The sequence below is a fragment of the Etheostoma cragini genome, chromosome 17 (assembly GCF_013103735.1).
Source record: "Etheostoma cragini isolate CJK2018 chromosome 17, CSU_Ecrag_1.0, whole genome shotgun sequence".
Taxonomy (NCBI): Eukaryota; Metazoa; Chordata; class Actinopteri; order Perciformes; family Percidae; genus Etheostoma; species Etheostoma cragini.
The window spans coordinates 5,958,719-5,985,431 of NC_048423.1; the positions used below are offsets into that span (position 1 = coordinate 5,958,719).

A 26,713-nucleotide genomic window follows, 5' to 3' on the forward strand; every position below is an offset into this window, starting at 1 on the left:
TGTGTGTGTGTGTGTGTTTGCTTGCTGTCAGCGGTGGTGTGCTATGTTGCAGTGGCAACCAGCCCAAGGCCCTGGGGATGCCAGCTAGCTGGCGGTAGAGTATCAGCAGAGCACAACATGACACAACATGGCTGTACTGCAGCTGAGCCCATGGTGTGGTGAGGAAAATGTGTGTGATGATGCCGGGGCTGTTTGCATGTATTAGCCTACATGTGTGTAGACTGTATTGTGTGTGTGTGTGTCTGTAAAGGTGCACTGTGTCATGGTGCGGGCTTTGTGGATATGTTTGTGTTTGTGTGCAGGTAGGATGTGATCAGATTATATTATGTCATTTAGGTTGGGTTGGGGTGTGTGTGTGTGTGTTTCTACATGCACTTGTAATAACAAGATAGCTTATTGAGCTTTAACTTGAAGCTGCTCCTGTACATAGAGCCAAAGTCACATCCTTCCACATCTTTTAAAAAAATATGAACGGGAGAGAACAGCCTAGATATATGAACAGGCAACTGTTTGCTTAAAAATCCCTTGTGTCAACTTTATAGGATAATGTCATGTCATTGTTCATTAACGACTTATTCTGCTGCCACAAAGTGGCAAAAACGTATTAATTATTGTGCATCAACTAAAGAAAACACCTTCACTACTTCACTACTACAACAAATCAAACAAAAGCTAATTGAGACACCAATTTGACAACACATACACATGTGTAGAACCAAATAGGAAAACACACGCAAAATCAGATAGGTTGGAAGTCATAGTAGTGGACATCTCCAGGGGACACTGAGCTCTCTAAAAACTCACTCCATGCAAACGCTCATTTGCATGGAGGATGCTAAATGTAAGTCAAATCCTTTCCATGTAAACAATTTTATTTTCCTTCACAAACACTTCATCCACCCTTCCTTCCTTTACTCTTTCCTTACTCCCTCTACCCCCTTCTCCCCCTCTCCTCTTTTTCTCCCCTCTCCATCTTGACACAGTGCACTGAGCCTAATCGTAGATAATTGGGTGGGAGGGGCAGTGGGCCGGCCTTGCCTTTGTGTGCAAAGGGCAAGTGGTCAAGTTAATGGGGCCCTTGTGTCGAGCCGGGAGCACTCTATCTCTCTCTCTTTTTCTCTGTTCGATCACTCACTCGGCCAGTCAATCTCAGTCTCTCAGTCAGCTTCTCTTTTCTTTCACAGCTGAAGCTTTTTCCCCGCTGTTTCGATCTAGTTTCACCTCATTTCCAGCGGTCTCACTGTATTTCCTTCCAGCCATTCAGTGCCTTGTATCATTTCTTTTCTCTTCTCCTCTGCCCTCTTGTCTTTTTCCAGCCTTTCTCTCCTTCTCTTTGCAGCTTTTAATATATCTTCTCTCCTTCTCTCCAGCAGAGTGTTGTGGAGGAGAGAACAGACCTCTTTAAAATATCAAAAGACAGATCAGGAGGCCTCGCCGGTCCCTCCCTTTCTGCTAACTCTCCCTCCCTCCTTGACTGATAAACAGAAGAGTGAGGCTGCAGGATTAGCTGCTATGTACTGCCTTCTCTCCTTTCTTTTATCCCTCCCTCCTTTCTTTCTGTGGAGGCGTAGACTGGTGACTGGGCTTGATATGTGTGTGTGTGAGCTTGTATGTGTGTATGTCTGTGTGTTACCTTGTCTAGCACTAGCTTAGCCTGCAGGAGGCCATTGTGTTTGAGACAAAGGCCACAGTCGACTTGGACCCGAAGGAAACTTTATTACGTCTGTGAACATTTAACACTGGATTGTTAATAATTAAAAACACATATTTTAAACATACAGCTTTGTCAACCAGCTCGACATGATAAGCTATTTTTGAATTTGACATACTTTGTTAATCCCGCAAGGGAAGTTACAATTTCTTTACTCTGTTGTTAAAGGCGCCCAACAAGTTTCGGGTTCGGTGCCTTGCTCTGAACTGGCACCTGTCCATCTACCAGTCCACACTCCATACTTTGGTCTGTACGGGGACTGCATATTTATTTGTAATAATGAAATCATTTTGAATTGTTTTGCAAAACGTCATATTAGATTAGATTAGATTAGTTTAGATTCAACTTTATTGTCATTACAAAGGTACAGGTACAAGGCAACAAAATGCAGTTTAGGTCTAACCAGAAGTGCAAAAGCAGTAAGTGCAGGATATACAATGGTTCCATAAGTGCAGGACATAGATAAGTACTGAATAAATATAGAAATGAATACTATTTATAAACAAAATTTTACAGATAGATTTGTCCTACGAATATAATTTATAGATAACTAGTATTGTGAACAAGATTACAGCTGGATATATGCTGAATAATAGCTCATTAGTCTTAAAGCTGATGTGTTAAATTGTATATTGTTCAATTGACATTTTAAAAAGAAAAAAAGTCCAGAGTCCAAAATTTCTTGAAGAAAATGTTTTTTATTGATATTCATTCACACAAAAGCTCCCACCCTTAGTCTGCAAAATACAACCTTCATTACTCATTAATTAAAGTGAATCAGAGCAAATTTGATATACTGCACGGAGAAACTCACTATGAAGTCATGTCCACATTAAAGTGGATCAATTAAAATATTTAATTCAGAAATACAGATCGTTTTTTTTGCATCAAACCATTATAAAACATATGATAATTGTGACAAGTGTCTGGTGTCCTTATGCTACAGAAGCAGCTATAACTTTCAAATACCTAACCTAGGGTTAGGGTTAGGGGGTTAGGGTTAGGGTTAGGGGGTTAGGGTTAGGGTTAGGGGGTTAGGGTTAGGGTTAGGGGTTAGGGGGTTAGGGTTAGGGGTTAGGGTTAGGGGGTTACGGTTAGGGTTAGGGTTAGGGGGTTAGGGTTAGGGGGTTAGGGTTAGGGGGTTAGGGTTAGGGGTTAGGGTTAGGGTTAGGTTAGGTTCAAATTGGCAAATTTTCTAGTAGTTGTGTTTGTGGTGGCAGAAGGAAAGGCTTGGTGTTGATAAAAGGTTGTAGATCCAAACAATTATTAATAAAGTAGTGCGGACATGGCCTGCAAATGAACAACTACTCTAAGAATTCTGTTTGATATTCAAATTAATAGCCTAGCTGAGACATCCCACAATACTGTGCCCTAAATCTGTTTAAAATAATAATTAAAGCATTCCTATATGATATTTGCCCACGGTAATTCTCAGATGCAGCACACGACCGTCAGTGAATACCACTGACTATCAGTGGTTCCGGTCTGTTGATGTCACAGTGAGAAGTGTCCACGGATATCAATAGAAGTGACATAACTATTTAAAAATGGGACATCACAGGAGATCGTGGGTGCACCAGGTCAAGATTTTTTCCTTTAATAGAGGCAGTGATGTTGCAAGAAGCAGCAATGCAGCGTTGGGTAACAGTGGTAAACAGTGGTGCCAGATGCATTGTGTTGCAAAGTGACATCACTGTTAATGGCGGTGATGTCACAATAGGCAGTGATGAAGTCCCTGTACACAGTCACAGTTGGGATTGTATTTATGTGTTAGCCCAAAAAATATCAAAGGTATACGGCAAACTACATTACAGATAAAAATGTAATTAAACAGACTTCTAAACCTTTGCAATGGGAACGTTTCTGCAATGCAATTTACATCCTCAAAGCATTCAGACCACTGGCTTAATTTACATTTCTGAATACCTCTCATTTCTGAAGGTGGATTATTTTTTTACCATGAGGAATGTGAACAGCAGCCACTGGGAGTTACTGCATAGCTTTGTGGCTGTTGTGTACAGCAATGGATCACAGTGAACTATGAAAACACTTTACTAGTGAAAGGTACAACTTCAGGCTCAATTGGCCCACTGACACTTGGCGTTTCTTTAATACCACAAGAGCTGAATGCATGGAAAAAGACCTGAGTAAAACAGTTAATTGTGCTGATAAGTAAAATGCCAACAAAATGGAGAAGCAATTACTCTGAAATGTGTGAAAGTTTTTGCTGTATCAGGAAACTGTATAAGTATAAATATAGGCATTGCATACATTCAAAATTTTATGTAGCACTTCAACCCGTCAAGCTTGAACTTTGATGCTGCGGACACAGAGCCAGTGGACATAAGGAGGAAAAGACCATTGAGAGGTCTGCATTTAGATAAAAAAGAAGAAAGGGGGAAAAAGATGCAAAGAAATCCTGCTCTGTACAGAATACCATACATATGTTTATCTATTCCACAGTATTCAGGTCAGTAGTCAGTAACTGCATGTAGTAGGAGTCATTGCAACATGTGCATGTATTCTCTCTGTCTGTCTCTCTTCTCTCTCTCTCTCTCTCTCTCTCTCTCTCTCTCTCACACACACACACACACACACACACACACACACACATATACACACACACACACACAGTACTTTTTTATGTGTGGACTACTTGTATCTCTGGTGGTGAGGTTGCTGTGTAATTTGCAAGCTGTAGCTCCTGGGCAGCAACAATTACTCCAGAGTCTGAACGTGCCTTAATATGTTAATGTACTGTTGTAAGTAACGCACAAAAGAAGTTCTTAATATTGACCTTTGACTGGGATGAATGAGTGGTATTAGAAGAAATTAAAGTGGGGAAAGAAGGGAACAAAGGGAAATAAAGGAAACACAAAGGAAACTGTGAGCCGCTCCACAGTCTGCGATGGTTAATGAATTAGAGCTGGCCTCCATGCTGGGGCCAGAAACACAGTGGCATAGGTTAACACTGACAGGTTAAATAGGGCCAACTGACACCTACTATAGGACTGACCGAGGAAATGTCAATGTAACCGACTGACTAAACAACTGACTGGCTTGTTGGCTGGAATGATGCCTGGATTACTGGCTTAGTCACTACCATTCAAGGTAATTAAATACACTGGTTACATGACTGATGAAATGACTGTTTGGCAATGTTGTTCACTTTCTTGGATGGCTGATTAACTAAAGGGATGAGGCTAATTGATTAAAGGTATAAATTACAGAGTGACAATTTTGGAGACGGACTATAGTTATTTTGCATATGAAAGATTGGTTAAAACATAGGTCGGACTATATCCGCCTCTCCTTTTTTTCCTCTTCTGCCACAGTACATATATCCCCACTGCTTTGGAAAGGAGGTTGTTCTTCTACACTTCAAACTACAAAACATGCATGCTTAAATACTGCCCAAAGCCATGCATCATCTGATAATAAATCCTCTGTGGCCAGCAGAAAAATGTTTCAAATATCTGCGACTGAACACTTGATATTGCTGGCCTTACTGTATTGTAATACTGCTTCAGTGCAATTCTTGCTCCTCATTTAGATCACCCATGGTTCACAGTGTTGACATGACTCTGTAGCATTATTCCATCTCAAATATCCAAAAGCATGTGGAGTGGTGCTGTGTAGAGGTGAGAGCTCACTTGTTTTGGTTTATTGAGTGTGGCTGACAGGTTGAGGTGCTTTGGTCAAGGTGATGAGGAGAGGATAGTGGATGTTCTCATCGTATGCTTCTTTTCCCTCTGTCAGCATCTGAAAAACGCAACACATGAAAAGCATTAACTACGCAGACTAAATATTCTACTTCAGCATTTATTTGGTAGAACACTTTCTCTAATTTTATCACGATTTTTTATATTTTGTGGGTGTCCTGCTTCCCTTGGCATTAAAGACACTAGCCGTGTAATCACATGATTACCGGTTTAAAGTCCTTTGATGCATGTAACCCCTCTTCCTCTCTATGCCCAATATTGAAATTAATCAAATATTTTAATACATATTGATAATTTATATATATGTATATATATATTTTATCTTACAGTACATGCAACATGACAGGTTAGATCGAGTCGAGATAATAATAGTAATTATAATAATGATATAATAATTATATTTATATTTTTTTAATTATTTGATCTTTAAGACCTCAGAAAATAATGACAAACTTCCATCACAATTTCCTAATGTAGGACACTTTTGCTTGAAAAATAGTTCAATAGCTGATTCATTTTCCGTAAATTGATTAGTTGAATTATTTTTCCAGCTCAAGTGTGTATACCTATTTCAAACGCGCACACACACACACACACACACACACACACACACACACACACACACACACACACACACACACACAAACACACGCACACACACAGCTTTGTGGGATGCCCATGTGGTGCCCACTCAGTGCCCTTTTAAGCAGACTTGGCAGTTTAGGCATGCTCCAGCTAATCAGCTCGCCCAGCGTCTGGCCAAATGATCAGAGACTTATGAAATTGAGTTTAGTGGTTCTGCTCATGTGTGAGTGTGTGAATGTCTGTGTGTACATGTGCGGGATGAGACCAGGATAAGGGAGAACCGTGTGAAAACTCAGACTGATCCCAAATTCAACCCCGTCAGTGACATGTAACTAATATGCAAGTGGCCATGCATCCAACTCAAACCTACTTACATAACAATCTCAAATGCTGACTGTGTGCTGTTTTCAGCTTAAAAATATGCAGATCAGCTCATGAGACCTTTAGTTGTGTTTCACACTGCAACAAAAAATTTACACAACAGTTGTAAAGTGTCAAAAAACAGTGATGCCATTAATTATATGACTCCTTAATTAAAGTGACTGAAGATAGACTTTCCTCTGCTCATCTCAGCGAAACTTTTAGACACATACTATAATAAGTTGGCAATAAAGTTGCATGCATGTGATAAGCCTTATACTGTGTCTGTGCAGGTAACATGTAGTAATGGTGAAGTACAAAAGGGTAACAGGGCTATGGAAAAATAGTCTAATTTACCAAGTGTCAACCAAAGTCCTTAAATTTCAGCAAAACCCCCCAAAAATAAATAGATAAGTAAATATAACAATTGTGTCATCCCGCAAAATCCTGGCTCAAATTTGTACTTTGCTTTACAGTAATTGTTAAATAAAAGTAGTACAATGTGCATGTTCCAATGGAAGTATACAGGTGTAAAACTAGAGAAAGTAGTGGTGTTGAACTATTCTCGTAAATAGAGTTCACAATGTCACTACACCCCAAAAATAGGTTTTAATGGTTTAAATAGCTATCTCAACAACCTCTCACATGTCTCATCACCCCTTTTTCCACAGCTTGTCTTGAAACCATTACAGATTTTTTTTAAAGAATAATTTTTAGCTTTTATTTTTGACAGGACAGATGAAGACATGAAATGCAAGAGAGAAGGGGAGTGACATGCAGCAAAGGGCCACAGGTCGGAGTCAAACCCGGGCCTGCTGCGATGAGGCGTTATATATGGTCACCTGCTCTACCAACTGAGCTATCTGGGCGCCCACTGTTAGAGATCTTTGCCTCTACCCGTTCTCTCCCCATTCTGCCTTTTTTGCTGAATATCAACAAACTGCTTATGTCCACCTCTCCCCTCTCACCCTCAGTCCCTCCCTTTCTCACCCAGTTCCCTTCATGTGCGTTATCTTCCTGTGGCCATCCCTCCAGGCACAGACCATTGGTTGCACCTCTGACCCCCAGAGAGAGAAATGGGGGGGAGAGAGAGACAGAGAGAGAAAGAGAGAAAGAGAGAGAGAGAGAGAGAGAGAGAGAGAGAGAGAGAAGAAGGCCCAGGGGGTGGTTGGGCGTGGAGGGGCAGCTGCCTGCCCCCTGTGCTAAGCCTGCTATGGGGACGACGGCCAGCATTCACATTCAAATTCTACCAGGCGGAAGGAGCAAGGAAGAGATAGATGGAGGGATGAAGGAATAGAGCGGGAGGGAGGGGGCCTTAACGCGGTGAGGACTAAGAGCTTGCAGAGGTGAAAAGTTTAACAAGCAAAGCTGTTCCTCCTGATCGCAGGCTGCCTAATCAGCTTCATGGGTGGCTGGCTAAATCGGCTCTCAACGCGACCCCCCACCCCACCGACCCCACAATCTTTTCTCCTTTTTTTCCTTTCCAAGGTGCAAGTCATTTATTTTATTGCCACTTTCGCCCCAGCTTCTGTCTCCCTCTCTACTCTCATTTTGCCTCTCTATTTCTCTGGCTTCATTTTTTTTCTGTTTTTTCTTGCCCTGCTGGTATGGACCGGAGAGAAAGTGAACAAGGTGGAAAAAAAGAGAGAGGGGCTCTGAGACAAGGGAGGGATGGATGAACCGGATGTCTGGGGTCTCTCTCAGCAGGATTAGGAAACAGAGAATGAGAGATTGGGTGGATGGAGAGATGAGTTGAGGAAGGGATAGAAGGACAGGCTTGAATAAATAGAGAAGTGGGTCGTGATGTAGGAAATGGGAAGAGGGGAGCAGAGGGGTGGAGGGTGAAGGAAGATATGTCAGAGAAAGGAAGGACGGGGGTAGCAAGGCAGCTGAGGGGGGAGAGAGAAAAATAGTGAAGGAGGGAGACAGAGAAATAAGTGTGAGTGCATGGACACAGTGGGGATACTATTTATGCATGTGAGAGAGATGGGGGGGATCTACACATGTGCGTGTGTGTATGTGTGTATGTGTGTGTGTGTGTGTGTGTGTTTTTGAGAGAAATTAAAATTCATGACTCTCTCTTCACAACCATTTGAGTAACAAGATTAAGATGGCGGGTTAGAAAATAGCGCTGGCATTATCAGGCTGCTTGCAGTCCCTCCAGCTGCTTGCCTCTCTATTCCACAACAGTGGGGATAAGAGGATAACGCGCTAGCCCTCTCTGCCCGTCCCAGCACACACCTCACACACACACACACACACACACACACACTATACCGCTTTACATCGGCCCTGCCTGCATGCTGTCTGCACTCCCTCGTGTGTGTTTGTGTCAGTGGGTGAAAGTGTGTGTTCATTTTGAAAACTGCAGAGTAGCAAGCTGGGGGTCTAGAATGGTTTGTAAAAAAAACTGCTAAAAACACCCACACAAAGCAAGCATTAAGACACAGCATATTCCAAACAAAATCAAATCTGACGTGTGTCAAATCTGGCACAGCGAGGAATGCCAGTATACCCACAGCTACTGGGGTACGTTTTTTTAAAAGCGTCTGTGCCAGATGGAGGAGCTTGTGAGTGGCTGTGGGAGCATGAAAAGAAGTAAACTCGGCCAAAATGACACGTGAAAACGCTCCTAATTACAGGATGTTGTTGTGTGGCTGTGTGAATATTTCAACAGGTTCGGACTTTGATTGGAGTGTGTAGCTAGCTTGACACCGGAGTTGAAGCGATAACTCAGTATTATCATTTTGTGGCTTTCAGCGGTATAGTATTATATGAGATTATCAGATCTCTGTTGTCCGTGCTAATGATTCCAAACAAAATGCATTGGAAAAATAACTGAATCAGTAAGTGAGAGTTTTGTTTATTACATTTGAAGACTTGTGTCTGATTAGATGCTTAACAATAGAACACTGTTAACTTCATTGAACATTAACTTGATTACTGTACATAATTTGCCATACAATGATGCACTGATATTGCAAATGTCCTTTAAATAAATAATTGATCCTAATGTCAACCATATCACCTGCTAGTTGCAAATAATTGAGCTACACTATGCTGTGGCCTTTGGGTAAACTAAAAAGTCTGCCTCTCTATCAGTGTCCTAGAAATAGAGTTTCTTTATTTAGTGCCTTGTTTGTTAAAGTTACAGCAGATTACAGAATCTGTCCCCTTTATGTCTACATTCTTGAGTAAGAAATATAAAATGAAATGTGCAAACTCAATTAATTTTGATTATTTTTCTAAATATACTGATTCAATTAGTAGATTCATGCCATATTTTACACATTTCAATACAAAATGTAAATGTATTATTCATACACAGTCTATTGAAGACATTAAGTCAGACGTTTGCTTACAAATTAGATTCCCAGTAATACAAAAATAACATGCAGGCTTTTCACTTTCAGTTTTTTTCCTTAAAATTAATACACCTGCTTTTGGTCTTTAATTGTTTTAAGCCACAGTGAAAGAAAATCCATAGTGTGTGTTCCACTGTCGGCTCTGATATGTATTTTTCTTGTGTTCTGATCCACCCACTGAAAGTAAATATAGCTGAAGAAAGCTAATCTTTAGTGCAAATGAGTAGCAGCTGCTCATTTGGATGGGTAGGTGTGAGTGTGTGCATGCTGGTAGTGTATGTTTCGCTGTGATAATGTGGTGTGTGTCTGTGTTTGTAATGTCTAGCCAATATGCTGTCTGTGTGATGTCTGGTCTGTGTGGGATCATGATATAGCTTGTTCCTTAGCTATATCCACTGTGTGTGTGTGTGTGTGTGTGTGTGTGTGTGTGTGTGTGTGTGTAGAATGTCCAGTCAGGCACATACAAGCACAACACACAGTGGTTCTTCAGAGTGTTCACCAGAAGATAAGCAGAGGAGACTTAATCACTTTCAGATGTGAGGGGGGCACTTCAACTTGTCCTCATATCCACACACAGCACCTGACCCCATGGTGTGTGTGTGTATGCGGCATGTGTTACAGTGTGTGTGTGTGTGTGTGTGTGTGTGTGTGTGTGTGTGTGTGTTTGTGTGTCACGCAGATGGAAGTGTGCATTTGTAGAGTGAGCCGAATGGTCAGTCACCTTTTATGCCAAAGAAAAAACAGCATAATTCCAGGGTGTTTTCTAAAAATATACCACATCCATTTTAGTCTGAATTTCATTGTTCACTAAAACAGGTCTGCGTAGCAATTTCTTCCAAGCGGTTGAAGTTCTAAGCCATTAGAATTATTTGATGACTGTATTCTGTGGCCTTGAGGACCAATCAATTCTCTTGGCAGCTTTTTTAAAACAAGGTTCTATTTCTTTCAAGTTTTAGGCAATGGCAGCATCCACTTTAATCCCACCGAAGCCATTTCTTACATCCCTCTTAACTTCTTTCTCTCTTTTCCCCCCTTTCTTCTTTCATTCTGAGTACCCGTTTTTTTTTATTTCTTTTCTAGAATTTTGTGTCCTTTTTATAAAATAGCTTCACTTAACAACTTACCTAAGCTCTTCTTGTGCTGCTCCCACTCCACCTGAAGCCAAAACCACCTACTACACGATTTTTCATCTGAAGCCATTCCTCACAAAGTGAAGGTACTTTACAAGTGTTTACTGTTTATTGCCTGGTTAATTGGCAACATTTTTTCAGTCTGTACTGCGCACAAATTATGGTAATCAGAAGGTGTCAGGGTGGATGAAATCAGCATTTGAGTCCTGCGTCCTACATGTTCTTAGGCTACTGAAAGACTTGTTCACAGTGAGGAAAAGATGGAGGTTTTGGTTAAATACTGAACCTGTAATACATATGTCTTGTGCGTCAAGTCAGCATGGGGTCCATGAATATTTAACCAAGGCCATGATCTTTCCATGATTTTAACGAAGCGCAATTATTGGCCTAACATACCCACAATGTTAATTATGCTTTTTTTCCAGTATAGGATATTGTAACAATTGGCATACAGTCCATATTAACAGTTTCCTTGTTGTGTTGTTTAAAATGTGATCTGTTTGGCATTAAGTTTTTAACAGATATTACTTTTTCAAGATAGTGGTTGAACAGTGGTCCCCAACCCTCTCACTGCAGGGTGGTGTGGTGGCCAAATGTGGATTGTGACAAGTTGACCTCAGCCTGCCTTAAACTGGTCTTGAACCTGTGAGGGTGTGCTCACCCTGAATGTTGTTTGAAAGGGTCCAGAGTCACTTAGATATAGAATGTGTGAGTGATTGTGATGTTAAATGTATTGAAGGCCAAATAGTAAAGAGAGAGAAGGACTGAGCTTTTCCTTGCTGAGGTTCAGGCCACTTTAACAGTCACTTTAATGGCCAGTCTGTCCAATTGTCCCACCAGTGTAGGTGAACATGCGCACCAATTTAGCCCACTCCTTGCTGTCCTGTTCTTCTGTAGCTGTGTGTGTAATGGAGTTAACAGCTGGACACCACTTCTTTTAACACTGCCTATTCATGTCCTTTCTGTCACTCCTTTTCTCTTTTTCACTGTCCTTCTCTCTCTCTCTCTCTCTCTCTCTCTGTCTATCTCACTGTGTCGAGCTAAGGCAGCTTTTTTCCGCTTAGTCTTATAGTCTAAATCCACAACGTTCCACTTCCGAGATTGCTCCGTTGCCGACGGTAATTCCGCCGGATTTCACAATTTTCAGCCGAATGTCAGTTACCTTCTGTTTGTTTGTGTTGGAATTTTAAACTCTGGTCAATTTCTGAGGACTATGATTAACTGCTCCTCAGATCTCTGCAAGTTAAATCCAGACAGCTAGATAGACTGTCTGTTAAATCTGAGTTTTCTGTTGCAGGACTAAAACTGCTTTTGAATGTACAAAACAAGTTCCTTCCCGAGGCTATTTTGCAGCGGCACCCTGGCTCTGTCCGGTGATATGCACCAACCATGACGATTGTGATTGTTTTAAAAAACATTGCCAATAAAGCAGAGCACATTTTTCTTCCATCCTGTAATGCTATGTGGACTGGCCAGACCCTCCTCTTCAGCACAAGAAGGTCTGGCAAAGTGAGACTAATTTTAAAACAATGCTCATATGTTGTTAGCCTTTGTGAAAGTTCAGCCTAAGCAAATAAGAGGCTTCATCAGCCTGTAGATTCCCTGTTTCTTACAGTGTAGTACGCCCTAGGAAAGAATAGCTTCATGGCCAGTCCGGAGTAAAGGAATCACTACAGCCACCAACCAACTCTCTCAACAAGCATTTGGCATGTGGACTTGAAAACATCTTTTAACTACTGTTGCCTTGGTTAAAGTCGTTACATAAACTGATGTTTGTTTGATAGCCAATGCAGAAAACCTCTTAAAAACAACCTAAAAGCAAACAGTTGATGATCACGCAGAACTGTATTATTTTATTCATACTGTAATTATAGTCACACTTACAGTTCTTTGATGTGAAACTCATGAAAAAGTGACAATCATTCATGCAAAGAAACAATCATATGTATGACTGATTACAAGAGCACCTTGCCAGCAGACTTTGATAACATCAATTATGGTTATGTCCCTCTTAAAAAAACAACGACTGATTCAAATGTTTTTTACGGGATACAGGGCTTTGGAGTCATGCTGATTTATTCTTGGACATGCTTCTTACCTTTAAGTGAACATCCCAGACCTGAGCATCATACTGCTGGTGTTGAGAGGCGCAGAGTCCGGCCTGCCGGGCCAGTTGACAAAACAGTCTCAGAGTTTCACCTCGCAGTGGAGCAAACACCAACGCGGTGCCCTGGATAGGAAAGGAGAGGAGGGTGAGTGATTCTGAAGTTGGATAGTGAAAATAGTGGCACAGTAGAGACAGACACACACATACACACACACACAGTTGCCAGTATGTCCGTCTCTTCACTTGGATTTTTACCGGGATCATATTAGATGATAGACCACCAAAAAAAGCTCAACTAACCCAACCAACCCTGGAAATGTGAACACACATGTGTAGGTGAGACTTTGTCTTCTTCGTCAACTTGTAAGTGTGTGTGAGTGGGAGAGTGTGTGTGTGTGTTTGTGTGTGTTGTAAGAAAGATAGAGACTGTTTGTATGTGCATCACAGACATCCTGCAAATACTAAGAGGATTACCAACTGGTTCAAAGTTTCTTTGAAATCCTTCAGCTTTCAGTTGTATTTCATGTTGATCATGTTACAATTGTTTTAATTAAATGTAGCAAAGAGGGATGCTCACACAAACACATGCATACAGTAGAGCAAGCAACAACGATACACACTGACACAACACAAGCTAAATGAACACAAAGAGCAGTATCACGAAGCTTGACAGAGGATTTTTCATCTGTATATCCCCCCCTCAAAAAATACAGCAAAAGCAAACAAACAATTCCTCCCAGCACTAATCAGCTGATTAAGGGGATCCAGCCCACCGGATGGAGCACCTTTGTCAAAAACAACAAATTAGTGCCATTAGATGGGAGAATTAATTGCTTTGTTAATTGCTTAATCAGCTTAGCAAATTATTAAATATTTGGCAAAGCTTGTTGTGGCAGCGACAGTTTGATGGTCGACACTGAAATCATATTAGCACCTGAATTATCTCCACTGGATTAAAGAGAGAGAGACATGAAGAGAGACTTAACACACAGATGTACAACAATGGCCAGATGTCATGTCTGTCATTCGACAACAGCAGCTTCTGCATTCAACTGCAACAGAGACACATATTTGGGTTGTAGGTGTTACTGCGCATGTCACTGTCGGAAATGTCAGTTTAGAGAACGTGTTTCGCTGCTGGCAACAAACTGAATGTAATATTAATAATATGATCCTTGTCTTTCTAGTTACCTCTGCTGTGTGTAACAAATGTAATAATAAACTGGATTTTAAAATATTGTATAAACATTCTCTCACTAATCTATGTCTATATCTGTTGTTCAGATTTCTGTTGTTCAGAAAAGTGAATGGAAATTCATTTGAGGTGCTCACAGCATTTAAAAATTACATGTAAAAATTACAACATCTCCTTCTAGAAACAGGGTCCCAGGTGTGCTGGATTATCCAGAGGACATATGGTCAGCGGTTTTCGGGGACTATTTCTCCTATAGAAAATAAGCCTCTTTCCAACCAAGTAGTTACAGGAACGTAGTTATAGGAACAATCCACTTCTAAACAGTTCTACTAACTACTCTCCAACAAAACCGGTTTTACCATTTCCATTCGCACTGGCCAAGTGGCCATAGGAAATGGTATGAGGGGTAAGGGAGTGACGCAAGCACGGTAACGATCTTTTATACTTTAGCGTCGTCCCTTGACAACAAACCACGGCGGTGTTTGGACTAGGCTGGACCTCTCAACAGAGAAACACAGAAGACAAAGGCTCCAGCGTAATACAATCCTAATTAATATGATGGGGGAAGATATAAGAGCAGCGCGCAACGGGCAAACAAAACAATGGGTACGTTTAACTAGTATCAGCTGGTTGAATGCATGTTGTTTGTTTTATGAGTTAGCACACGTGGGCGAATTGCAGCAGACAGGGAAGAATATGTATTGTGTGTGTTTCAGACGTTGTAACGTCACTAAGGGTTCCTATGCAGAAAAGGGAAAAGACCCTGCTCTGAAGTAGGAGCTGAAAGATTTACAGGAACTACGGTCAGAGGAACTTAATAATCCCCAAATTGGTCCAGATGGAACACAGGAAAAAAAGGGTTCTAGGAACGTTATGTTCTAGGAACTGCAAAAATCCTTCCGGTCGGAAATTGGCTATAGTTCTAGTTAAAACAGTTCACAGCGAGGTCTGTAGATCAATCCAAGAAACAGTGACAGTGTTTATGAAAGGACAGGTTGCTCTTTAACTTTTTCTGTAATTTGAAACTTGAAATTTACAAGTTTTCAAACAACACCCGTGTTGGAATTGAAACACCGATGTTGGTGTGAAAATGTATTTTCCACCATTATCCACCAAATGTCCTTTTCTGCTTTTTCTTCTTTCATTTCTCCTCACTGTCTATCTTTCCCATTCCAACATCTTTCCCATCCATCTCTCTAATCCCTTGTCCCTTTATGTGTCCTCTTCTCCCTATCTTCTTTCCTCCAGTGCTGTTTTCACCTCTTTTTCATAAACAGATATTCCCTGTACCCGTCTGGCATCTGTACTTAAAACTGACCCCTCTTCCCTCAGATGAATAGAAACCTCAACTGTATCTCTTCCAGCTTTTTGCCCCCCCCCCATTTGCTATGGCTGTCACAGCGTGGGGTCTTATCGCGGTGCCAAAAGGGAGAAGTTGCCTCGGATTTATGATTAAAGAAAGACAGAAGAGAGAGAAGATGGAGATCAGAGTAATGCATTCAAGTTGCTCATAATAAGCATTAAAGCATTACATGATATTAATCCTTTCAGACTATTAATGTGTATCAGGGTTTTTGACGAGGCATAATTATGATTGAGTGGGTGGTGATTTAGAGGAAGGGGATAAGCAGTGATATTTACAGTAGACACAGCGACAAACACACATGCGTACACACTTACGTTGGGTTGCAGTAATCTGCTTATGGCATCAACCAGGCTGGCTCTGTACTGGTCGAGAAACAAACTGACAGGGAGAGGGAGAGACAGGTTAGAATGCTTTCCTCTGATAGCAGCTCCAGATAAAGGAGCAGGTTATTTATTTTCTGTAAATAAATCCACCAGCAGGAAGAAGGGGGAAACAATTTGCATGAGTAAGACGCTCTTCCTTTTTGTTTACGTGAGTTTCCATATGTATTCACCAAAGACTGTTGTCGAGGCACTGAGAGGAATGCGGAACATCAGAAAATCTAACGTGCACAGATACCATCGCCTTAAGTAAACACACAAGTGTCTAAGCACGTGCATACACACTTTTACCGGGACACTTCAAAGTGACATGAAAAGTACCATAAAATTGTAAAATGAATACATGGAGTGTGTGCTTTGAAGTTAATATGAAGATATAGGAACAAAAACAACACAAAAAAGGGAAAATATTTCAGAAAATACATGAGAACAAAATCTAATTAACTGATTCCATTGTACGTTAAACACCACTGTGCTGTAGCTTGCATGTGGGTGTGGGACTGACTGTGTACATGTGAAATAGAGCAGTTGAGCAGAAACAGAAATGTGAGTTAAATACTGACAAAAATGTTTATATGGTGATTTATGTGTTGGAGGAGGTCATAGCAATTAGCTCCCTGTAACTTGTTCAAGAACTGATACAACTATTTAAATATAAATTAACCAATAAAGTGTTTCTTTCTTTATCCCTTCATAATTTACTTTTTGAAAACAAGATGATTTAAAATATATTTTAAGATGGGACGGTAGTTAATGCAACCCACACAGGCCCAAATTGACGCCAATCATTCTAAAAGTAACACCTGTCTTTATTTCAAAAAAGACAAATTTGATCCATTATGCAAGATAGTGCGGTGTGTGTGTGGGTGTGTGTATCTATTATCACAGATAAAAGTGGAGTAATTTGACTAAAATGCAACAATACAGTAGAGATTTGACATAATCCCACACATCAGTCCAACTGGCCGGTGTAGTGGCAATCTGGATGTCCCTTCCCCAATAACAGCCTTTGACCTCTACTCATCCAAAATCCTCTGATCCCAGTGCGAAATGAGAGGTGCACGTCACAGAATCTCCTCTCTGCATCTTTACTCATAGCTAAACAAAAAAACAGGACCTACCACAAGCTCTCACTGAAACCAGGATGCATGTATGTATGTGTGAAGTTTGTTATTCTTCTAAGGGTAGACAGAGGTGCAAAGTTTATTTTACTTGGAAGGTGAGAGGTTTGTGTTTGGTTTATTTTGCCACAGATATCAGTTTACGGGAAAAGTGAGTGATAACAAAAACAAGGAAGTGAGCTAGATGGGTCGAGGCAACAGCTGAAACACCCAGACAGACAGACACTGAGGGTAGGGGAAGGACACCATGTCATTAAGAGGGCAACTGGAATATATAACAAAAAAAAGTACCACATGCATTGCTGATGAAAGGTTATCGTTTAAAGATGTATACGTTAAGTTCCTTCAGATGCTATCTCCTTAAAGTGCTAATATCATTTTGTCTACCACCTGTATACATGTATATGAAAAATATGTATTAGCATTCAACTGCTAATATTTTACCTTTATGGATGCTAGTCACTTGTTGCTAGATTCGATTATTCATGAACTCTCATTTTGCGTGGACTCCCCCTTCAAGGACCTCTGATGCCCCCAGACTGTCAGAGACCAATTGTCTCACGCTGACCCCTCCCACCCGGGTCAGCCCAGCAAACTCTAGTCAAAACTGACTGGAGGTCAAAGGGTGTGCATGTGTGTGTGAGAGAAAGAGAGAGAGAGGGCGTTGCTGCTATATTTGTCTGCTTATAGACGTAAGTGAACATACAGGATGTCGTCAAAGCTGCAAAGGTGAGACCATGGAAACACATGACATCATCTATTAAGCTTCATTTAATTAAGTGGAAATTTAAAGATTTAGGTTTGTATTTATTTGCATTACTTCAATATAACTAGTGTTACTGTACCAAAATTCATTTTGGGTTTTGCTACCCATTGCATACATCTATTAGTACTTAAACCAAACTGTAAAAATATTCTGTTACAAGTAAAATTCCTGCAATTAAAATATGTAAGTATCAACATGAAAATGTACTTAAAGTATTAAAAGGTCCAGTGTGAAATTATCAAAATCTGTGTTGCCCGTTCACAAACTTCCTTTTTCATAAATATTTACCACCACCATCAATTTGGTTTGAAATGTTACATTTGCATGAACTGGGGCAGACGCTCCATAGTCATGCGCTTGAAAGAGGTTAGCCAGGAAGGGACATACAGGACATACTGCTCCGCCTTTCGCGTTTTTGCTGTCACATGATAAACTCACAGGTGCCGCTAATGCTGCTAATGGTTATCGTTGCTTCCCAGAACTGGCAAGTTTGAAGACAGAAACATGGAGGACGACAGGTATTCAAAATCCAAATTTCCGGAACAGGAGTCTTTTTCTTTGCCCAGAAAAAGTAAAAGACTAGCTTTTTAAAGCGTAAAGGCTACCGTAGCTGTAATACATACTTTGAACTCCGTGGTGCGATAGAGTTGATTGCAATATATGATCTCAATGCTAGATTGGAGAAATTCCTACACATTGGACCTTTAAGAACAATTCGGACATTTAAGAAACTGGAATTAATCCAAACAGTATGTTGGCTTATCATTTCATATTTTATAAACTACATGTGTTTTGTGTGCAAAAATGTGTAAGGTAACTAGTAACTAAAGCTGTCAGATTAATGTAGTGCAGTAAAAATGTAGAGGAGTAGAAGTAGAAAGTCCATGAAAATAAAGATTCAAGTTAAGTACAAGTACCTTAAATGTGTATTTAAGTAACTTTGCTTGTATCCTAAATGAGCCAAACAAAAACATATCAGGCAGTACGGTCACATAGCATTTCTAAACCAAACTTCCTTCTAACCGTGAAGAATTGAACCGACAACCTTTAGGCTATTAGTCAGTTAGTAAACCTTATAGTGCCTTTCAGTACGATTCTAATTTATATGAATTTCTGTAAAATGTATTTTCTTGATTTCAGATGATTCAATCCCAATCCATCCAGGAAATTCCCTCTGACCACATGTGCTGTAATGTGGGAAAATAGGACTACGCCACTTAAGACTGCAATGGAAACAAAACCTCATGACTAAGTTCACAAAAAAAAAAAAAAACACGCTAACACTAAACAGAGCTAGTGGAGGCCTATGCAGTAAGCATGTTAGACCCTCTTAAAAACGTAGTTAATACCAAAATTATCAAGCAACACAACACTGGTTTCACTCTTTTATCCTATTAAGCAGTTTACAATGTATTTGTATGTGTAGTGGAATGTCACTCTTAGAAAGAGACTTACACTTCTTGGCAAAGACACTAAGTGTGCTTCCAAGAATAACTTTGATGAAGTAGTAAAAAGGTCGGATACATCCTGGTATCTTTGTTCATTTTTACAAAAACTGAATCTTAAATGAATTAACACTGGATTGATACGTGTTTTAAGCTGTTTGTTGTTGAATTACTACAATTCTATATAGTAATACATGTTCATTCAAAAGAACACCAGTACTGCTGCTACAAGATCAGAATGAGCAACAGAAGTTATGCTGATCAAATATTCATCACTAATACAATTAACCTTCAGTGACACAGAGGGCTCTACATATTTTTATATAATAATGTTCTAATTACTTTTGGGTGTTTAATGTTCTATAGACCTAGTACAGACATTCTAATAATTTCAATTTGTAATCATACAGTATGTAGTACAAGTTTGCAAAAACTAAAAGGGTTGATACTATTTCATTTCACTGTCAGAAAATTAAAAAACAAAGTGCTGCTGTAAAAGATGCCTACATTAGGCAAGTAGAATAAAAAAGGACTGCAATTAAAAAAAATGATATGAAGGAAACAGATCAACATGAGCAAAAAAGAACAAAGAAACAAAGTTGACATTGGATGAATCAGAATATTTGATTAAATGATTTCTTTTACAGTAAAATATTGTTCCAGCAATGTAATATTGACTTCTACAGAATGTGATGAAGCATTAAGTTCGAATTAAGTTCCTCCAAAATTGACATATTCTAATCAAAAAAGTAGAGGAAGGCAAACCCCAACAGAAGGTGATGTTGTTTTGTATATTAACTAAAATGTTTCTTGATCCATCATAATCTGAAAGCACCCAGCAGCAATTGCTTGTTTATTGTCCCAACTTCATCGAAAGTGCGGATACTTCTGACCTTGTGTAGGCCTGTGTTATTGTGCTTTAAACAGAGCAGTGTTTACGTTCTGTGTGTTTGTATGTACCAGTACTGTGATCACAATCCTAATGTAATCTGGTAAGGTATTACAGTCAGCTGTCAGGAAAAACAAAAAAGACGTGTGTGTGCATAAAATGTGTAAGTGTGAATGTACATAAGATAAAATAGTAAATAAAATAGTAAATAAAATAGTACAAAATAAAGAAAAAAACAAACGTACACACACACACACACACACACACACACACACACAGGGCTTTATCTCAGTTCCCACACATGGACAGCTTTTGGAGAAAGCAGACATGCCAACATCTCAGCCAAGGATCCTCTGCCACCCACATGCCCACTGCAGGAATCCCTCTTTCCCCCCACTGTCTTTCACACACACACGAACACGCACACGCACACGCACACGCACACACACACACACACACACAAGGAGGAACACTCACTACTTTTTGTCTTTCTCTCTGTGAATCACTTATATCCTCAATCAAATAATTATAATTATTAAAAATCTACCCTTTTCTCCCCTCATTAAAAAATCCAGAGTCAATACTTTTTAAACTTTGGTGTTGTGAAGGTTTCACTTCTGGGCACAAGGTGTCTATTTCTTCATGGATATGTTCATTCTAAGTGTATGTGCACTGGAGGATTCAAAAAGCGCCTTCACGCTTCTGTAAAGTTGCATTCTGGGTCATGATTGCCTCAAAACTAGTTGGGATGTCACAAAATCCTGCTCATAGGTAAACGTTTTCAAATAAGAATCAAGGTGAGCGCAGAGAAACTTTCCTCTAAATGTGAAAACGTCCAATTTTTCTCTTACATTTCTTTGATTTTACTAGCATTTCATTATATCCATTATATACTTGTTTCTTTCACTCGTCTTCTTTCTAGCAACCTTTTCTAGAGCTACTCAAGTGGTGTAATTTTATTACGTTAAAAAGTTGGTGAAGCATTGAGCGGTACCACTAAATTAACATTTCTAAAAGCAAAATTCAATCGAAGACTCGACAGTTCTACTTTTGCATAATACCCCCTCTTCATAAAGGCAGAATACCTAAAGAAGTTAGCACATAATAAGACTGCTGATACACAATGTTCTACCAAACTCTTTTCCTTTCCTTGCTCCGTTGCTTCTAAGCAGTGGTTCCGTTGCTACCGGTGAGAGCTATAATTAATCGGAGTGGAAGCCGCATTGTTGACCTTTTTAACAGGTGATCATCACCGCGATGCGCCCGTTAATCGGTCAGCCATCACTCTTCAACCACCACCACTGCAATTATCACACTGTCACTCACTCATATACACACTCAGAAAATATAGACACCACAGAGAAGCACAGAAACCACGGACACCCATGACTAAAGCATACATCTGCAGAGAGAAATGGGAAATCGGAAGAACCTGCAATATCAGAAATTTGCATGCAATTTACTCTGTTCTTACACTGTCTGCATCTATCTATTGTACACACACGTACATAGTCCACTGTAAAATATCCTCTATTAGCTGCCGGCTCTCTTTCTCTCTCTGGGTTTTGTACCTGACTGTTACCTGTAATGACCGTGACATTACAATAATGATAACGCTCTTTGCTAATGCTGCACTTAGCACACATGCACAAACTCGTGCAGATAAACACACACACACTGTACACACATTAAAATTTTTCAGTGTTTGTGAAGCTGGAACAAAGTCGAGTAATTTCACTTCATCCAACAGCATGTCCATCTTCCCAGCAAGTGTGTGTTTGTATGTTCATGTATCTATGCTAGTATGCAGATGTGGTGGTACACTGACGTAAATGTGTTTGTTATAAGCATGTCAACTGTTCCACTGCAGACCTTATAAAAAAAACTACCTCAGTAAACTTCACCAGGAAGAACAGTAAAGTTCCTCAAAGTGTTTCCTTCACGATATGACGACCTGTCAAGGTCTCTCAGCTGGGCACTCTGGGCCCCTGCTTCTCCCTCCAGAGTCTTCTAAAGGTTTGCTGAATCTTGTGCAAAGACCCTCTGTATTTCCTGCATTAACGTTTTCCACACTTGCACACTTCTGGCCTCCTAATATCAGGATCGAAACATTGGAGAGGCCACCCAGAGACAGCAAAAAGGGCAGATATTCCAAATGATGTGACTTTGTCACTTTGCACTGAATCACAGCTAAAGATTTGAAGCTATCATTACTTTTATTGGGGCAAGATACTAGCCTGGCTGGGTGGCAAAACTTCCGTTTTTATGTAAATGCTGATCATGTATATATTTTTTCTAACATCCTTTTTATGTCACAGAATACAACTTTGCGTCTTGGCATAGTTTGAAAAATATTAAAATTCTTCATCCCTGAGACATTCCATTCTCTCTCTAATATATACTACAGGTGTGTACTGACTGGGGACAGGATGCAGTAGTTGCAATTAGCATGGTGTACTTACCCTTTTATTTATCACTACAGTCCTGTGTGTGTTTGTCTGTGTGTGTGTGTGTGTGTGTGCATGTGTGCATGCGTACTTGCGTGTAAATAAGTCAAGGTTGCACAATTCATTCTTTTTTATCACTTTGCCACAAAGAATAGCTAAAGAAGGGAATTATTTTTCAAAGGAGCAATGAAAAATCTCAATTACATTCTTTCCCCTTCTTCATGTTTTTCCAAGGATGTCGCAGTGCGGGAAATCCTGATACATTCTACCACACACAGTACAATTGAGAGATAAAAAGATGTGATTCTCAAATGGCCGCGAGATCTACATTTCAATGAACGATGGTCTAATTGTTATGTTTATGTTGCTCTATCTCTCCATTTCCATCTCCATTTCTACTCCTCCCTAAATCCGCCTCTAACTCTTTCTTTATCTTATGGTGTCTTCTTCCTTGTCAAGCGTAATTATTTGCAATTTGCCTAAGTCATCCATTTGCTGGGACACCAAGCATGAAAACGAGGCAATTTGGTGTAAAATGGAGGCAGGCGGGCATCTGAGCATATGTATGTGTGAATGTAAGTGTGTGTGTGTGTGTGTGTGTGTGTGTGTGTGTGTGTGTGTGTGTGTGTGTGTGTGTGGACAAGGCAGGGGAAGGTCCAGGCGCAGGTGGGGGGCATGCAAGAACTGTCATGCAGAAATGAAAATTAATGGCAGACCGCACACACAGAGATGAATCTGTCTTTGTGTGTGTGTGTGTGTGTGTGTGTGTGTGTGTGTGTGTGTACATACCAGTCTGCACACAAGACAATATCAAAGTGACCCTCAAGTGCCGTAATGTCTGACTCACAGTCCCACCTCACCACCCTGTAAGCACACACATAAAACAGAATCAAAACCAGTTTAAAAAAAAAAAAAAGTTTAGTACTTGCAGTGCCGTTAACAGAAGAAGGCCAGTGTTCATGAAACTGCACAGCGAGCAACAGCAGTTTGTCTTTCCCTGCTTCTTTTCTCTTTTCACGTTGAGATCCCTGACACCCACTGTGTTTCTGCATCCATTGATACTTGGAGAAAGTGTCAGGGAGGGAAGACATGTCATTTGTGAGGTAAAGAGAAGGAGCTTCCGACATGACACTTGACATTTATACCATGTGAACACACACACACACCGGCACACACACACACAAAACATACACGTTGCTATTCAACATCCACACTGTCCTCTCTCTTCCGCTATACACTATAAAAAAACACTATTTAAGAAACTAAAATATATATGAAAGAAAGTGTTGCAGTTTCTCCATGTCTTGTTGTTGGCAGAACTGAAACGGTGTGTTTTCTCTGATCTCTATGACCAGGTTGCGATCACCCAGTCTGTATTTGATTAATGCCTTTCTCAGTTACTGATCACTCACAGCGCTCAGACAATGAGCTATTTTCTGGTCAATGCTAAACACCATTGACGTTTTTGTTGAAGATTACCAGTGATTCATGCGTTTTACTTTTTCTTTGAATATTATTTTGGCTTATCCGGATTGTGTAAGGGCTCTACTGTTTACAGTTTTCTCCTACATCTCCTACTCCACGCCATTTTTCCCCTCTCTCCTCTCTCTTACAGACTGTTAGGCAGAGTGGGGGATTATTAATTAGGCATTATTAACACTTAGTAAACAAAACATTAAGCCCCGCTAGAAACACAATCTCGATTCACGGCAGGAGGTCCCAACACCCGCGCACACACACACAAATACATGCATGTGCACACACCATCATGCAACATTGCCCCTCCCTCTCCCTCCCCTTGTCCAATCGCATCATGCCCTTCGCCCTCTCTTGCGGTGCGGCGATGACAGCAGGCATAATCTGAAAAGAAAACAATCAAAGTAATGTAGCCTAATTATACGTTTACTTTTTCACTCCATCTTCCACTCATGGAAATATGTGCATGAGGGAGAAATGCAGAGAGAGAGGAGGAGGGAAGAGATAGGGGTGCAAAACACTCAGGCAATGGTAAAATGGCTTTATTTTGACACAGGGACAACAATTAAATACGTTTTAGCCCGTCCTTGCATATGAGGTGTGTGTGTGTGTGTGTGTGTTTGTGTGTGTGTGTGTGTGTGTGTGTGTGTTTGTGTGTGTGAGTTTGTGTGTGTGTAGTGGAAAGTTATCTTGATGGTTTCTGGATCTCTATCAAGGGGAATCATTTTGCGTGGATGACTGTGCGGATGTAAACACACAAATTATACTTAAAGAATCGATATTACAGAATGTAGCTAACAAGGGTTGATCTTACTGATATTTAAAGACAAACTGTATGAAATTGACATTTATTCAACATGAAAATCTGATTCGATTGTGTTTTTTAGCTAGCGATTAATAGAATTCATAAAAGAGAATTATACAGTACAATGGCATAAAGATGTGTTGATCCAAAACCATCAATTACAGGTAATTGACAATGGCAGTGAACAAAACAATTTGCGTTTATAATGTGAAAATGTCAGCCAATTGTTAAATACTGTACAGGACTTGATGTTCTGGTGATGATTAGGTTTAGGTATCTAACATGCTAAATAGAAAGATAAAGAGCTAAGGAAATAGGCTCACCTGGCAGATACCTGTGTTGACCCAAACTTTCCAGCTTGCCTGTTTCTCTCAGCCAGCCCTCGTACATCTGACATGCCATGGTCAAGGATTCATCATAGACACACACATTACATCCTCAACTGTAGGAAAATGCTTGAAGAACCTATATTATACTAAATAAATGTTCTCTCTATACATACAGTACATAAGCCAAATATGTTTACAGTAGATACAAATCACAAACTGAATCCTTGCAGTTAGGCCTCTAGTGGGCTGAAATTCACATTACAGTTAAGCCATCATGTTTAGAATGTGAGGATGGCCTGTTCCTATGAAAAATGGTCAAAACAGAGGTTACACTAATTTTATATTATAATTATATTTCACTACAGATAAAATGTTTTCTGAACAAAACTCACCACCAACACTTAATATATATATTTGTTAATTCATATAATCTTTCGCACAAATCCAAATATATTGCCAAATATCTTAAAAAATGTTTGAGGGAACCACACTGTGTGCTTGAAACACAAACCATGTGGATTTTAGGATGGAGGAAAGAACATGGTCATCTACCTCTACAATCCACTTTCCCCTACTAATCAGGAGATTAAAACTGTCCCATCAAAAGAGTGGTGTGTTTCATGTAACAAAAGAGATACATCAAGACCTTCTTCAGGTAAAAACACATATGGTAGGCACCAACATAGAGACAGCAAAAGTAAGCAGAGATGATCTTCAGGGTTAGACGCCAGCCTGCAGAAGGAGATCACAGCAGCCTTTGGCTGGATCAATGGGAAAGCTTTTAACAACAGACACACAAACTCACACTGTCCCTATTGCACACAAACACAGACGTGCAGATGAACGCACACAAAGGCAGGGCGATTGATGTCAAGTTGCCTAGTAATACACTGGCTTGTGGAGTTTCAAAGCAATTCAATTATAATTTCCTTGTCTTTAAAGCCTTCAAAGAGCTGAGACAAATCCAATCGGCAACGACGGAGAGCAAGAGAGACAGAGCAAGAATGCGTGATAAGTTCATAGATGGATTGATAGCTCAAGAGCCGATCCAAAATCAAAGAGGCCTCTAAGACACAAATACTCAATAATATGCAGGTTAGCACACATTTATATACCGTCACACATGCTAGACACCTGTGCATCAGTGTATTATGCACAGGGATGACAGGGCAAAGAGCGGAGCAGCTTACTGTAATCTCATCAACAGCACACCACTGGGGGAGAGGTCAGCACACGCACCCAACCCCCCCCACACACACACACTCTCACACACACACACATAAATGAAATAAAGAGGAAAAATATTGAAAGAGAGAGACAGATTTGAGTAATATTGAACATTAAAGTGGAGGAATATTTGCTCCCGTCACTTGAAGTAGACAAGTAGCAGCCAATGGCATGCATCAATCATTCTTAATGGAACATTTCAATTGATTTTCAACATGAGTATTCAAGGTCACAGCAACAGTCTCTCCTCTCCATGGTGTCTGTGTGGGTTTCTGTAGTATAAATGA

The 26,713-nt window shown here is 40.2% G+C and overlaps 1 protein-coding gene and 1 long non-coding RNA gene across 2 annotated transcripts in view; one reads left to right on the forward strand and one right to left on the reverse strand.

The window, feature by feature from the left end:
* LOC117960811 overlaps window positions 1-26,713 on the forward strand; it is a 68,936-nt gene that overhangs the window by 33,402 nt on the left and 8,821 nt on the right. The window lies entirely within an intron of this gene.
* The window catches only part of camkmt (calmodulin-lysine N-methyltransferase), a 102,855-nt gene continuing 80,468 nt past the window's right edge, over window positions 4,327-26,713 (reverse strand). The window contains exons 7-11 of the mRNA XM_034899004.1: window positions 25,194-25,260; window positions 23,379-23,453; window positions 15,856-15,919; window positions 12,972-13,103; window positions 4,327-5,473 (exon numbers count right to left, since the gene is read on the reverse strand). Of these exons, the coding sequence (XP_034754895.1) occupies window positions 5,375-5,473; window positions 12,972-13,103; window positions 15,856-15,919; window positions 23,379-23,453; window positions 25,194-25,260 (437 nt within the window). The 3' untranslated portion in view covers window positions 4,327-5,374. The remainder of the gene's footprint in view (window positions 5,474-12,971; window positions 13,104-15,855; window positions 15,920-23,378; window positions 23,454-25,193; window positions 25,261-26,713) is intronic.